At 46.3% G+C, this 14,319-nt stretch overlaps 1 protein-coding gene across 1 annotated transcript in view; it reads left to right on the top strand.

Moving 5' to 3' along the window:
- Positions 1 to 14,319, top strand: part of PRKCE (protein kinase C epsilon) — a 510,344-nt gene that overhangs the window by 184,633 nt on the left and 311,392 nt on the right. The window contains exon 3 of the mRNA XM_027113214.1: positions 2,372 to 2,435. Within this exon, the coding sequence (XP_026969015.1) occupies positions 2,372 to 2,435 (64 nt within the window). The remainder of the gene's footprint in view (positions 1 to 2,371; positions 2,436 to 14,319) is intronic.

Here is a 14,319-nt window from a genome sequence, read left to right as displayed (position 1 = left end):
GTGTTATTTGGTTCTTATCTGGATCCCAAGCTCAAGGTCCCAAACCCAGGTGAGCGGTCCCTGTGGGGCTACCTGAGAGCTCCCTGCCCTCCCTCCCTCTCTGCCCTGACAGAGTACCTGAAATATCACAGGGACCTCACCTGGGGGGCATTGAAGACCCGTGTTGGTGGAATTAAAATTTTGAGGGAAGCCATAAGCACTCTCAACCACTAAGAGGCTGAGACTGGAAATGAAGTGAGGCTCACGAATGGCTCAGGGAATCTGCATTAGGAGTGGAGTGAGATGTCGGGGGAAGGGACACAGGGAGCATCAGTTTAAGGTGAGTTTTTACCTCATAGGGAATATATGGTACTCCTGGTATAGCTGCCTCTTCTTCCCCTCTTGCCGCATTGGAACATCATTTTAGTACAGATCACCTGCCTTCCTTCCTTCCTAAGGAAGGGGCTTGCAGGAGTGAATAATTCCAGAATAGGCTCCGGGACACAGAACATTTTCCCACCTCCACAAAGGTTTATTGGGTGTCTCCTGACCAACAGACAGTACGCTAAACACTAGGGATGCAAATAGGCTTGTCATAGTCTCTGTCTAGCCGAGGAGAGAGACATACTGGAGCCGCGGTTGAGATATGTATGTGTACTATAAGAACACAAGTGAGGGTAGTCAATTCTGACTCGGAATATCTGGAAAGGCTTCAGAGAGGAGGCAATAACTGACCTTGACCTTGGAGGAGGAGGAGGTGGTGTTCACCAGGCTAACCCTTCCCAAGTAGTACTTGTTAAATGTGTGCCTGCTTCTCGCTGAGGACCGTGGAAAAGAAAGGGAGGGGCTAATGGCTCCTGCCCTCAAGAAAACTCACAGCTTGTTGAGACCAGCCTGGCACATCTGAGCCAATTGGAGCTCTGCACAGACAGATGGGACTGTGGAGGCGGGGGTCGGTACCAGGGGTACTCGGTGATCCAGGGTTTCCAGAGTGGCTACTCTCTCAGGGAGAACATGGTCTCTGTGAGGACGGTGCAGACCCTGGAAGGATGTTGACTGCAAGCGGCCCAGCCCCCCTGGCTCTCCTCGTCATCCTGCCTGTAGCTTGCTGGATTGGGAGGTGGGGAGGGAGGGCACGAGGGTGGGTAGAGAAGGTTGGTGGGGAGAATTTAGCGACATCGGCTCTCTCCTTACAACCCTGGTAGAGGCTGGGGTTTGCAACATGCATGCGCCAGCATACCGCGAGCATGGTGGCCCTTCAGTCCCGCACAAGCAGCACTCGCATGCCCAGCCTTTGCTTATCTGTTGCTTCCACCTGGAATGCTTTCCCTTTCTTGCCTCGTGAAGTCTTCCCAGGCTGCTCTTTTACACTGATTTCAGGTTCACCAGATACTTTATATCTGTTATTCTCTGTCCCTCATCATTAAGCTGGGTTCAGCATTGTTCTATTTTTGTTTTAGACTCCCTAGTGAGATTGTAAACACCTTGAGAGTGGGAATAATGTCTTATGCTTTTCTTTTCTTTTCTTTTCTTTTTGCGGTACGCGGGCCTCTCACTGTTGTGGTCTCTCCCGTTGCGGAGCACAGGGTCCGGACGCGCAGGCTCAGCGGCCATGGCTCACGGGCCCAGCCGCTCCGTGGCATGTGGGATCTTCCCGGACCGGGGCACGAACCCGTGTCCCCTGCATCGGCAGGCGGACTCTCAACCACTGCGCCACCAGGGAAGCCCTGTCTTATGCTTTGCTTATCTCCCGTGAGCAATTTGTGTAGTATAAAGAACAGGGGCTTCTGCAGACAGTCTTGGCATTGGATCTCAGCATCGCCATTTACCTTGGAACTTTGAGCTCAGTTTCCTTATTTGTGAAACGGGATTTAACACAGGGTTTTTCAACCTTGACACTGTTGGCATTTGGGGCTGGATGATCCTTTGTTGTGGGGACTGTCCTGTCTGCTGTAGGATGTTTAGCACATCCTTGACCTCCACCCATTAGATGCCAGTAGCATCACTCCCTCTCCAATCATAACAATCAAAAATGTCTCCAGATGTTTTCGTGTCCTCCAAAATGTTCCTTAGGTCAGGTGTCCCCAGTGTAGTTCCTCATGTCAGGTTTCCCTTGTGCAGCACAATTGCTTCCAGTTGGGAACCACTGGGATGACACTACCTGTCGGGTATGCATCAGACCTCCTTGTTACTGCATCTGGAACATAGTAGACATTCCACAAATGCTGATTCTCCTTCACCCCTAGTTCACCCAGCACTCGGTGTGTTGCAGATTCGTGGATTGAATGGAGCTGTGACTCCAGGGTTTAGCAGTTTGGGGTGGAAATGCCATGAACTCTCGGGTTGCCCCTACGATGCACTAACAGAGTCACTGTCATTTTCTTAATTGCAGATTGATCTGGAGCCAGAAGGAAGAGTGTATGTGATCATTGATCTCTCGGGGTCATCGGGTGAAGGTAGGAGAGTGTGAGCTCTCGTCATTGTTCTTGTCCACCGACCCTTTTGTCTTTTGGTCTCTCCCTTCCCTCCTCGGCTGAGACATATTCCAGTGACATTTAATTAATTGGCACCCTTTAAAGGAAAAGGTTATTTTGAAGATGCTTACGCCTGTGTACCAAAAGGGACCAGCCATCTGTTAGCTTTGGTGGAGCAGAGGGAAGATTTTCGACTTAGGGAGTGAGGCCAGGAAAGCAGGCGTTCCTGCGCATGGGTGCCCAGGCGGGCTTCGGTGGGGCAGCTGCTCTCCCCGGAGGTGCGCGTGGGGTCAGCGTGTGTGTGGTGGCCAGGAAGTAAGACCAGTTGGTCTCACGGTATTCAGAAATGAAACAAATGAGGGGTCAAACTTCAGAATCAAAAATGTTACTTCTATAAAGAGGGATGAATGAGGAGTTGGGGATTAACATATACACACTACTATATATTATAGATAACCAACAAGGACCTACTGTATAGCACAGGGAACTATACTCAATATCTTGTAATAATCTATAAGGGAAAAAGAATTTATATGTATATATACATATATATATTTATATGTATATATACATATTTTTTATGTATATGTGTGTGTGTATAACTGAATCAAAAAAATAAAAATAAAAGAAGTGTTACTTCTCTTTACCAGTTCTTTACCCAGGCAAAAGCTCTGCTCTTAAAGAGAAATAATGGGGTGAGGATATCTGCTCCCCACTAGCTGATTAAGTAGGGTACAAATGTTCTCTGATCGTTGGATTTTCCTTCTTTCTTCTTACACCCTCTTCTCTCCATCCTACCTTTCAAGGCTTGTTGCGTGGTGAGGGCTGAGCAGTCGGGGTAGAAGGGAAGACTGGACAATAAAACCTGTGGAAACAGGGAGATGGTGGCAGACTTGGGCTCTAGGGAGGTTGGGAATTAGGACTAAAGTTTAGTTACTGGGACCATCTTTCTTCTCCTCTTCTCTTTGTGGGCAGGGGACAGAACAGTTGGCTTTAATGTCATGCAGAAAGATGGGACGAGCAAGGCGGGTTCTTCTTGGCAGTGAGAAAAAATGGGGATTAGAGGTTGTGGCCCCAAGGGAAAGGCACAGCTCCTGGCTGGGAGACTTGGGCGTTTTATAGCATCTCCCCAGAATACTGGGGATTATAAGCACAAAGTCACAACCCCACAGTTTTGGGGATGAAGCTCTAGTTTAAGTTTCTATAATGGAGGAGGGACTATGTAAGCAAATTTAAAGGAGCTGGTCAAATGATGCACTTGACAGTGGGGCCTGATGACTTTCATTTAACTAATTTAATCACCTGATTTCAACAGGTGTTCAGAATAATTCAATAATTGTGTGTATATGGAGCTCATGATAGAATTCAGTCCTCTCTTAATAGATCTCAATTATTTGGCATAGGTTTAAAACTTTAAACATCCTTCCAAAATTGGTCTCTTAACATTTTCTGCTCTTTATTGCAATTACATTTTGGTGTTTCCAACTTCCCCTCTCTACTCTCAGCTCTGAACAGCCCAGAATAGAAACTATTGTAGAAGATTTAGAGATCTAACAATATTTAGTATGAATTATTCAAGATGTATAAGAGGGCCTAAAATATAATAAAATGGGTACCAGTGTACCCGCCACCCAGATTAAGAAATAAAGCATCCAGTAAGGTAAAGCCTTGCCTTACTTTTAACACAGCGTGTGATCCCAAATTTACCAGACTTTACAATATTACAATGGTCCCCTGATTGTTGATACTGGTGAAACATTTGCTGAGCAAAATCAATCCCCCTTTTTCCTTACATAATGTATATGCAACAGGATAATTAACTAAATATGTATTCCCTGTGCCAAGACCCTGGGCAATCAATGGGAGGCTTGGATTATTTTTTTCTTTGAAAAGATTAACGACTTGCAAAATTATAGAAGACATCCTTTTTTACATTAGAGGGGAAGGATATGGACAAATGAATGAATAAATAAATAAGAGGCAATTGCTTTTTTTCTTCTTGCTTCTACAGTTTATTGCATGTGAATGACCAAAGCAGTTTTCATTAGACTGAACTCATAGCCTATTTTTTTTATCTCTTTCATCTAAAGAAAATAGAGTTTACTTCAGAAATGCTGACACATGCCAGACTCTGTCAAGTGTTGGCATGTGTTGCTCTGAAGAAAAGAAGTTTTTCTGCTTTTTCTTAATTGCTTTTCCTGGATTTGGAATTCTTTCTCTGGATAGTGGGAAGGACTTCCAGTAATCTCTTTCTAGAAGCTGATCTTGGTGTGTTCTGTTTGTGTTCTACACATCTGTTCTCCCACTCCTGCTGCTGGGACTGTGAGCGCTCCTGGCCCAGAGGTGGCTTTGTTTTTGGAAGGATTGAGAGGGTGAGAAGAGGAATGGGAGAATGAGTAGCCACAACACTTGCTATCTGGGTTGCATGGGAAGGGTCCAGGGCAAAAACACGGTTGTCACACCCAGACTATGGGCATTCATTGATTCTTATTTAGGTCCCTTTCTTTAGTGAAAATTCCTAACTCTATATTCTGAGAAAGGGTGAAAAAGAGAATTGAAATGAGGCACAGCTGACATTTTCACCACTCTATTATTCTGCCATCAAGCATCCCTTCAGCTCACCTATTTCAAGTGCTCCAGTCAGTCCCATCAATGGAAAAAAAGATACTCGTAGCAATTGCACAAACTCTACACCGCATGCAAATACCAAAGAGCCCAGAGAAAGGTATGGGGGTGAGACTGTGTGAATACACCCCCTTCTTCTGGGATGTGCTAAAGGATTCTTTTTTCTTGCTAACGCGCTGTAGAAAGCCTGGATGTTTACGTCTGCTAGAGCTGGGGTTAATGTGCTTTCTAACTATTTAATAAAATTCCATTGCTTTCACGTCCTGTGCAGTTCATCATAATGGGATTTGACTGGTGTGTGCTTTAGCTAAACCCGGCAACCTAACCCCAGGTGTAAGGGGTCAGGCTGGATGACAGTCAAGGTCATTTCTGGTCATGCAATTTTGATCGTCGGTATAATGTGAATAGACATCTATCAGAGCTCAAGGCTGAAGGCTGGCTAATATCTGTAGCCAGTAGAAGGGATTGACAGGTACAGTGCCAGGAACTTTACCTATGTTATCCCATGTAGTAAACCTTCTTAGGATGTTTTGTGTGTTGCTCCAGGCTCCGGTGCCTCTTAGTGTTTGCTTTTATCATAAGTAATGGCCATGGGGCTTCCTCGTAAACATGGCGCCACAGGATCACCAGATACTTAAATCAGAGCATAATTAGCCCGGGCAACAGAAGCATAAGCAACAATGGATGTAGTTCCCAATTGTGCAAATTACTATTTCCTGTTGCGGACATTAGTTAATATTTCTTCCTTTTTTGTGATGTAATTTGTATATTACTTCTATTCTTCATAGTGATAGGACAGTGAACCATCGTTTGCAGGCCCCCAGAGGAGGGGCAGTCAGGGTCTGACCCAGGGATTTCTAGGCTCTTCTTCCCCCACCTTCCTTCCAGGTGTCGTGTTCACCCAGGAGAGTTTTTCAGAGTCTTAGGCAACAATAGAAAGAACAAGAAGTGGGCCTCAGTGGTATGTTTGGGTCCCCAAACTGTTTCTCCAATAAAATGCCAAAGATACAAAATAATTGGAATGGTTTTTGCAGCACGTCCATCACAAATACTGTGGTTAGATCAGGTTGTGGAATGAGTGCATATTGTGGAAGCAGAAGATGAAGAGGTGGGCTCAGGATCCAGCCCTCTGCCCTTCTTTCTATAGCCACAGGCTCCAGAAAGCATTCAATATCGTCTCTGGGACCGGCAGCAGAGAGAAGAAAGAGAGAGCCTTAGGAGTCCACAGTCCTGAATGTAAATCCTGTCTCCGGTGCCTACTAGTTTAGAGCTTCAGATTTCTCACCCGTCTGTGGGGATAATGGGATGTATGGTAGGTGTTATGATAGGACTGCTATAAGGACAGTGCCCTCACATAAAGGTGACGCTCAATAAATATCCTAAAGGCCCTGGAGACCTGAGGGCAGGGAGGTGAGCAACGTTCTAACCCAGTGCCCAGGAAGGAGCAGCAGGCAGGGTATCCAGGGAAGCAGTTTGAGGGCAGGTTTCTGACTCTGGGGTGTGGCATATTCAAAAGGTCCAAGAATAGAGCAAGGTGACAAAGAGGCAACTCACAGAATAATATCTGTATCTGGCAGGGCCTACGAGGTTGCTTTTTGCAGAGTTCAGACCTTCCCATAGTTTTGCCCCATTTTCTGTCTTTCTCTTTCCTCCCAACCCTTCCCCCATTGAAGAATTTCCCAGAAGAACATTCTTTAGCTTGTCTGTGTCCTGTGGCCCTTAATGTTAGAAATGTCTCCTTGTCAGAGCCTGGGCTTGTGCCCTCTCTTCTCAGTGCAGACAGAACACGTTGTCCTGACACTCTCATCGGTCCTGGGTAAAAGCCCTGCATATATTTGAAGACAGTTATTAAATCTCTCTTCTTCAGGCTGAATCAATCAAACCCCTTAACCTTTCTGAAGAGAGAGTTTAGAAATCTTATCTCATCTTTGCAGCTCTCTTCTGGACTTTTCTTCAAGTTGCACAGACAGGTAGACATGATCAAACCTGCTTTGCTTCGTTCTAAAATGATCACGTGTGTATAGCAAGTATTACCCGCTGGTGGGAGATGGTGACTTCGAGAGGTCAAGTGATGTGCCTGTGGCCAAACAGTTGATTACAAGGCCCTGTTGGGTCCAGACCCCAGGCTACGATCCAGGGCCCTGCCTGGATCATGGCCCTAATCATGGCCCCATGAGTTTGCCAACAAAGACCTCCTCGCTGCTTTTAACATTTTAGTGCTTTTCTTCAGGAAGCTTTTTACAGAAATAGGAAGGTAAAGTTTATAGCTTTGAATCCAAAGATGACCCAGCAAGTCCCTTTCATAAATCAGCAGATCTCTTTTCCACTCTCTTTGAAATGAAAACTTCCATGGTCCCAGTTCAGTTCTGGTCCACTCCTTCTCAGGCTCTCTGTAAGGTGGATCCGTAACTAAGTCTTGGTCAGACTCATCCCAGCAGGTTAGTAATCTTTCTTACCTGTGTCCATGGCAAGCATTAGAGCACTGCCTTCAGGGTTGAAATAGAGAGGTAGGTCTTCCTCTTGACCCTCTGCCACTGGTAGTTTCTATCTAGATAACGTCTTTCAGATTCCAGAGTCCCACTGATGCTTCAGTTCATAAGAAGTCTACCCTTTTCCTTAGAATTTCTGCATTATTTAATCCAATGCCCTCTGATGATCAGATAATTAAGAAGAACCATTCATTCAAATGAAAAGTAGTCACTAATGCACTTTAGCAAATGTGCCCAGTTTGGTGCCCATGCCGAATCGGGCGACAGGGAAGTGGAAAATGAGAGATGGCATTTACAAGAACACATGGCCCTTGACTTCAAGGAGCTTGCAATTCAATTAGGAATCCTAGGCGTACCTGAAGGCCAAAAGCATTAGGGAACAAGGCAAGGCAGTATCACATTGAGTGCCTAATTTGGTGTTACCAGGAGTTCTCCAAATGGGAATAAATTGAAGCCGGAATAACCAGGGAAATTCAAGAAAGAGGCAGGGCTTGGGCTGAAAAGGAAAAGTTAGGTAGACTGGATTGACAGGGAAGAAGCAGGGAGGCCATTCTTTCTTTTCTTTTTTTTTTTTAAATACTTATTTATTTGGCTACGCCGAGTCATAGTGGTTGCACAAGGGATCTTCATTGCCACATGTGGGCTCCTAGTTGTGGCATGTGGGACCTTGTTCCCTGACCAGGGATCTAACCTGGGCCTCCTGCATCAGGAGTGCAGAGTCTTAACCACTGGACCACCAGGAAAGTCCCAGGGAGGCCATTCTGAGTAGAGGGGATCATGCCATCATTATCAAAGATAGCTTTGAAGCTCTTATTTTTAGGTAAGTCTGGAGAGACATGATAAATTAAATAGATGCAATTTGTGTTCTCAGGGTGCTTCCAAACAGAGTCATCAGTGTGGCGGACAGACATTTTCAAACAAGAAAATGAAATACCTTAAATGATGAAGCTGTATTTGAAGACTGAAGGCAGTTCTTTCTGGGTGTGTCTTCATGGTCAAGGCTTCTCACTTACCTTGGTCACCAGGGAGAAGGGATGTTCTAGGTCAAGTATGGTCAAGTCTGGGACATTGAGTAGAGCACATTTTATAAGCATGGGACTTAAGTGATTAGGAGGTCAAGCCTGGTACAGGCATCCCTGTATATCTTTTCTGCACTCTCTTGTTTCTCCCTCAGCAGTCTTATGGAGTCCCATGGTAAGCCCTCCACCACCCTCAACCTTCTCCTCCTCTCCAGACTATCTAGCTAGTGTCCCGGCGTCAAGCCCTGACACTCCCACCCTTTTCAAGTTCTGTCCAGTCTCTAATGAGAAACATTGCTCGACAGGTTAAAGGGAGCCCTTACTCTCCCAAATTGGGGATTTCAAAGTCAGGCACTTGCTCCAAGGAGCTGATAGGTCTGCCTCCTGTGAGGTGCCTCAGGCAATAAGATGGTGTCCTGCTCACCCCACGGCGTCCCCAGACATCCATGGACAAGTTGGATTCTCCAGTAGCATGTGGGGAACAGAAACAGCCTCAGCATTTGATAAGGGTGGAAATAACAAAAGTCAGATGTTCAAAAACATTGATCTTGCAACGTGTACCCCGCATTCCCCCGACCCAGCATCACTGCTTGCCATTGCTACTCAGACTCAGGGAGTGGACCCTCTTTTTTCCAGATTTTTGTCTCCATCCTTTGTCCTGATAGAGTAAATGCTTGTTCCTGGAAGTGGCCATATGCACCAGATGAGACAGGGGGAGTCAGCTTGAAAGCAACGAGTAGCTAAACCCCCATCAAGAGGTTTCTCATGTCACAGAGACAATGCTAAAAGGCTTGATGAGAAATACGCCAAGAAACCCTCATTTCCTTCCAGATAGGCTCGAGGTGCACAGCAGTTCCTCTGAAATGAATCATCCACAGTTAACAACACCAAATGCCAACCATTAGCAGATGAAAAACAGAATTGAATCCTGAGTGTTTGGAGAGCAGAGCCCTTTAGGATCACTACCAAAGCCTCCTTCCTCTCGGCCATTATGGGAGCGTAGATGTGCATTTTCTATTGACGTGTGTGCCTGTTTTACTAATGAAGTAATTGAAGGAGGGAGACTCAGGTTGAAGAAATAAGCTTATAGAGAGGGTGGGTTTATAACAGATCCTTAGTCAAGAAGTGAGCCCCGTGTTTCCTGGCGGGGCCTCCAACTCTGTCTCTGTTGTCTTGCTACACATCATTTCTTTGTCTTATAAAGAAGATGATTTCAGGAAATTCATGTTTGCAGCTCAGATCGTACTGGGTCAAAGTGGCTTACAATTGAATTGTTTACTGTTGTTGATGTCCTTGTGATTTGGCTTAAAACAAAAGGGTATTTCCATTCATCTAACCTAATTTAGAGAGTTGTCTTTCAGGACCCATTACTTTATTCTTTTATCCAGTTGAAATTGGCCACTGCTGACAGTTTTATTGATTTTCCTTATTACCTAGCTTCGTTGAAACATTCACATTTTCACAATCAAGTGCATTCACCATCTTATTCAAGCTGCTTTGATTTTCCTCCTTTGTTATAAATCTTCGGTGTGAGCTTGTGGGGGCCTGTGAGAGTGTGTGCTTTTGCCCATATACATACAGCTGAGAACGAACGTCTGTGAATCTCCCATTCTAAGCTCCCCTTCGTCCTCATTGTCCCTCATTGGAGTCATCATTTATTTACTTACCTAAGAAGTACTAGGCCCTGGGAGTATAGAGTTAATGAAGATGGTCCCTGCTCTAGGGCATCTGTACTCTTACAGAAGGAGGCAGGCACTAGACCAGTAAGTACAGTATTATGTTTTATCAGTTGGGTAGCTGTTGGGAGAACAGGGTGCAGTGGGACCACCACGGAGACTGCTCTTTCTAGAGTAGGCAGTCAGTAAATGACAACCACCGATACTTCCTTCCACATGCACGCATCAGCTCCATGGCAACCATGAAAGGCAGGTAGTAACTGTTATCCTCTTTTCTTGGTTGAGGAGGCAGAGCCGCTGTCCACTGAAGGTCATCCAATCAGAAGATAAAATAAAGGCAGAGTAGGACTTGATTTACCAAAATGGGAACTTTTCAGGAATACATCTGATTTATAGATTAATTTATTCAACATAGAGCTATTGGGCACCTTTTCCAGTTACTCTTTTCAGTACGAGGGGCACAGAAGTGAACAGTGAAAACAGAAATCCCTGTCCTTAGGCACCTTCCATTCTAGTGGACATGCTTGCCTGTGTATCAGCTGTCTCTTCAAGATACGTCACACACTGGGAACAGCAGTTGTCTCTGGGGAAGGGAAGGGGTGAATTTAGAAAGGAGGAAACCTTTCTTGTCGATGCCGATAATCTTGGTTTTCTTTCCCATTGATGTGTATGAGCTGCTAAAACGATTACTCAGAAAATTTGAAACAAAATGAATTAGGTGGCAATGTGACCATTCCCATACCTACGGAGACCGTGACTTGCCCATGGCCAGAGGTTATGACAGGTTTCAGAAGACCCAGGCAGAGAGGAATGACCGGCTTAATCCATAGCGTGAACCTCTAAGGGCAGGGAGCTCAGAAATAGTGCACATGGCCCACTTCATGTCCTCCGTCGCCCAAGACACCTCTTATTTGGAGTGGGAAATACTGAAATTCAGGATTCCCTCCAATAGTGCCCGTCACCGAGGACTGAATGCTCCCAACGTGGAGAGGCAGGTGGGCTAGGTAGCCAGACTCCGTGGAGCGAGTGTTGGATGAACGATGCACACAGAGTGTTCATTCCAGGGAGCCGCTGGCCTCTGCGTGCCCAGTCCTGCTGCTGAGAGGCTGCACCCCTCTGGATGGACAATCCCATGTGGGTGTTTTTACTAATGCCAGGCAGCACTCTCCAGCGTTTAGGGTCAGCTGCTCCTGTCCCAAGCTTGGCCATCTCCACACACCGAGAGGCTTCGCTAGCTGGGGTCCCTTCTGCCCAGCTAAGCAGGGCGCACTGGCTGTCAGTGGGTTATTCCTACTCTGCAGACCCTCAAGTTTGCCTCTTTCCTGACACTGAGAATAATGGTCATGTTTTAGTTCAGAGAGCTGTTGCCTGCAGCAGAAACCCGTGGTCTCAACTATTAGCCAGGTATAAATTCTTTGGGAACTGTCGGGAAGAATGAAGTCAGGGGAAATTAAGTCCGCTTTCAGGTGTATCTGTGTGTTATTGGGGCTAGGATTTTGTAGACACCTGGATTTTAGCTTTTGTTCCACAGTTAGTTAATTACTGAATGTACCGATTGATGCAACAGATGTATCTGGAGAGTCTGTTGCCTGCCCGGCACCATGCAAGAGTTGGAGAAACAAAGATGTAAAAGACGTAGGCCTTGCCCTTGAGGAGCTCCCAAGCTAGGGCACGTCAGGCAACAAATCATCTGTTCCACTTGGACCTCCGTGGCCTCCTTGGTACACAGAGAGGGAGGTGGGACTAATGGCCCCTTGGCCCTCTGCAGTGCTGAGTTAAAACCAAGAGAAGTTTGCATAGAGCTGGGCACCTGGAAGGAGGAAGGGAGGCAGAACAAAAATTTTAAGCCAAATCTCTGTAGAGAGATTATTTTATTTAAGCGTAAATGGATCTGCCATTTTATCATCCCTATTTTACAGATGGGAAAACTGAGGCTTAAAGAGTTTTAAGAATGTGAATCAGGCTTCCCTGGTGGCACAGTGGTTGAGAGTCCGCCTGCTGATGCAGGGGGCGCGGGTTCGTGCCCGGGTCTGGGAAGATCCCACATGCCGCAGAGCGGCTGGGCCCGTGAGCCGTGGCCGCTGAGCCTGTGCGTCCAGAGCCTGTGCTCCACAGCAGGAGAGGCCACAACAGGGAGAGGCCCGTGTACCGCAAAAAAAAAAAAAAAAAAAAGAATGTGAATCACCCGGATCCTGTGAAGATACAGATTCCAACTCCTCAGTGGGCCTGGGGTGGGGCCTGAGGGGGACAACACTTTGAGGAGTGAGAGTCTCTTAAGACCTGTGATTTCCCCTCTGAACCAGTTTCTATGGCATTGAAGATTAAGAGGGAAATCTGCTTTCTCTCTTGCCCAACTTCCAATCATTTAGTCTTTCTCAAAGTCAAGAATTTTGAATCCCTTTTTGTTTAGTATCCTTCCCCCCACCTTCTCCTTTCTTCTGGAAAAGGGCTAGGAAGGCACTTGGCATATTCTTAGGGAGGTAGGCAGTGTCCAGGCCCTGGTGTTCCAGTCCCGGCTTTAATCATCCGCAGAAGGTCAAAATGGATATCATCAGTGCTCTTCAGCTAGGAGAACAGGCACCAGTTTATACCAGGAAACTGAAAAGCAACCAGTCAGGGTATTGGATTTTTTGTGTTTGTTTTTCTATAAATACCCTCAAGTATTGAGTGGTGCTTGAATTTGATCCCACTGTGCTAATTTTCTCCTGATTCCTGGGGCTTTAATTAAAATAACTCACCCAGGGACCTTGCTAAAACTTACCTCTACATGATCCTCCTCTGAGGTAGGCAAGTTGCACCTGCCTTTAATGGATGGGGAAACGCAGGGGGAGTTCTGGGTTAGGTGCTGGGTACACAGTAGGGGCATAATTTTTAACTTGTCACATAAATGAATGCATGACTAAATGAAATAACAGGAGAAGTGTCACTATAAAAGGAAATTATGGAGAGAAACAAGGTGTTGGGACTGATGTTGCTTTGGATAACCGGTTGTTTCATGTTCCAGTGTACAGTCTGTTTCACGGGTGGGCGTGGGCCTGCATGATTACTTTCTGTGCCTAGCACTTATGAGGGGCGCTCTGAGGCCACCTCAGGGTCTCCACACACACCAAGTGCCCTATTATAATATCCTGTACCCTTCCTGTTAATTCAACTTCTTCTCTGTTCTTTCAGAATTTGATTTCAAGTTTGTCTCCTCCTGGGAGCCTTCCCACGCTCACCCACCCACCCCAGCCTGCTGGTTCACACACTGTGCTCCCACACTCCTCTGTGTCTTTCTGTATAAGCATGTACTCAGATATTTACATTGTGTCTATAACTAGAGTCCTGGTTGTACCCTGCCTACCCCAGTGAGCCACAAGTTATTCAAGGGCAGAGGCTTCTAGAACATGGGCTTCGAGCTGAGAGCTGGCCCAGTGCACATGAGGCTCCCGGCTGGTCTCGTGATATCGCCGCGCTGAGCCTAGGGTGCTGTCCTGCCATTCGGACTACACAAAGCCAGACTGGGAACAAGGGCCATCTCTGTAGTTGGGGCCTCTTTGTCCACTGGGGAGCCAGACCACCCCAAGCCATTGTGGGCCTGGCTATCATGGCGGCACCGACAAAGTCCATGGGAGTCCTGATATCACAGGGCCTCGTAGTGCTGAGCACGAGGCCCCCAGTTAGCTACACTGAATTCAGCAGAAGCAGCCTTCTGATGAAGTGTAGTGGGAGCAACCTCTTTACTGAAATCAGAAGCTTGGATTCTGTTCCTGGCCCTGCTTCTGTTTTGAAGGTGAACAAATGCTTGTTTCTGGCCCTCAGCTGGATCGCATCAAAGGCATTAAGATGCTATGATTCAGTGAATGCTCAGGAGTTTGGATTCTGAGATTTAAGACTCTCTGAATACAGGTGTGAGCCAATGAGAAGGTTTCCTAATCTCTATACTTATCACGAGGGAGCCAGACTCAATTATTCCTCACCAAAACACAGGACCCTGAGTAGTGGGTGAGGCATGGTGGGTATCGTAAGAACTTAAAGTGTTGCCAAGACAAATAGGGAGAGAACTTATCCCGTGGCT

Source organism: Aethalodelphis obliquidens, unplaced genomic scaffold (assembly GCF_003676395.1).
Source record: "Aethalodelphis obliquidens isolate GAN/ISIS:26980383/991018 unplaced genomic scaffold, ASM367639v1 scaffold12, whole genome shotgun sequence".
NCBI classification, from domain to species: Eukaryota; Metazoa; Chordata; class Mammalia; order Artiodactyla; family Delphinidae; genus Aethalodelphis; species Aethalodelphis obliquidens.
This window is presented reverse-complemented; position numbering and strand designations above follow the sequence as displayed.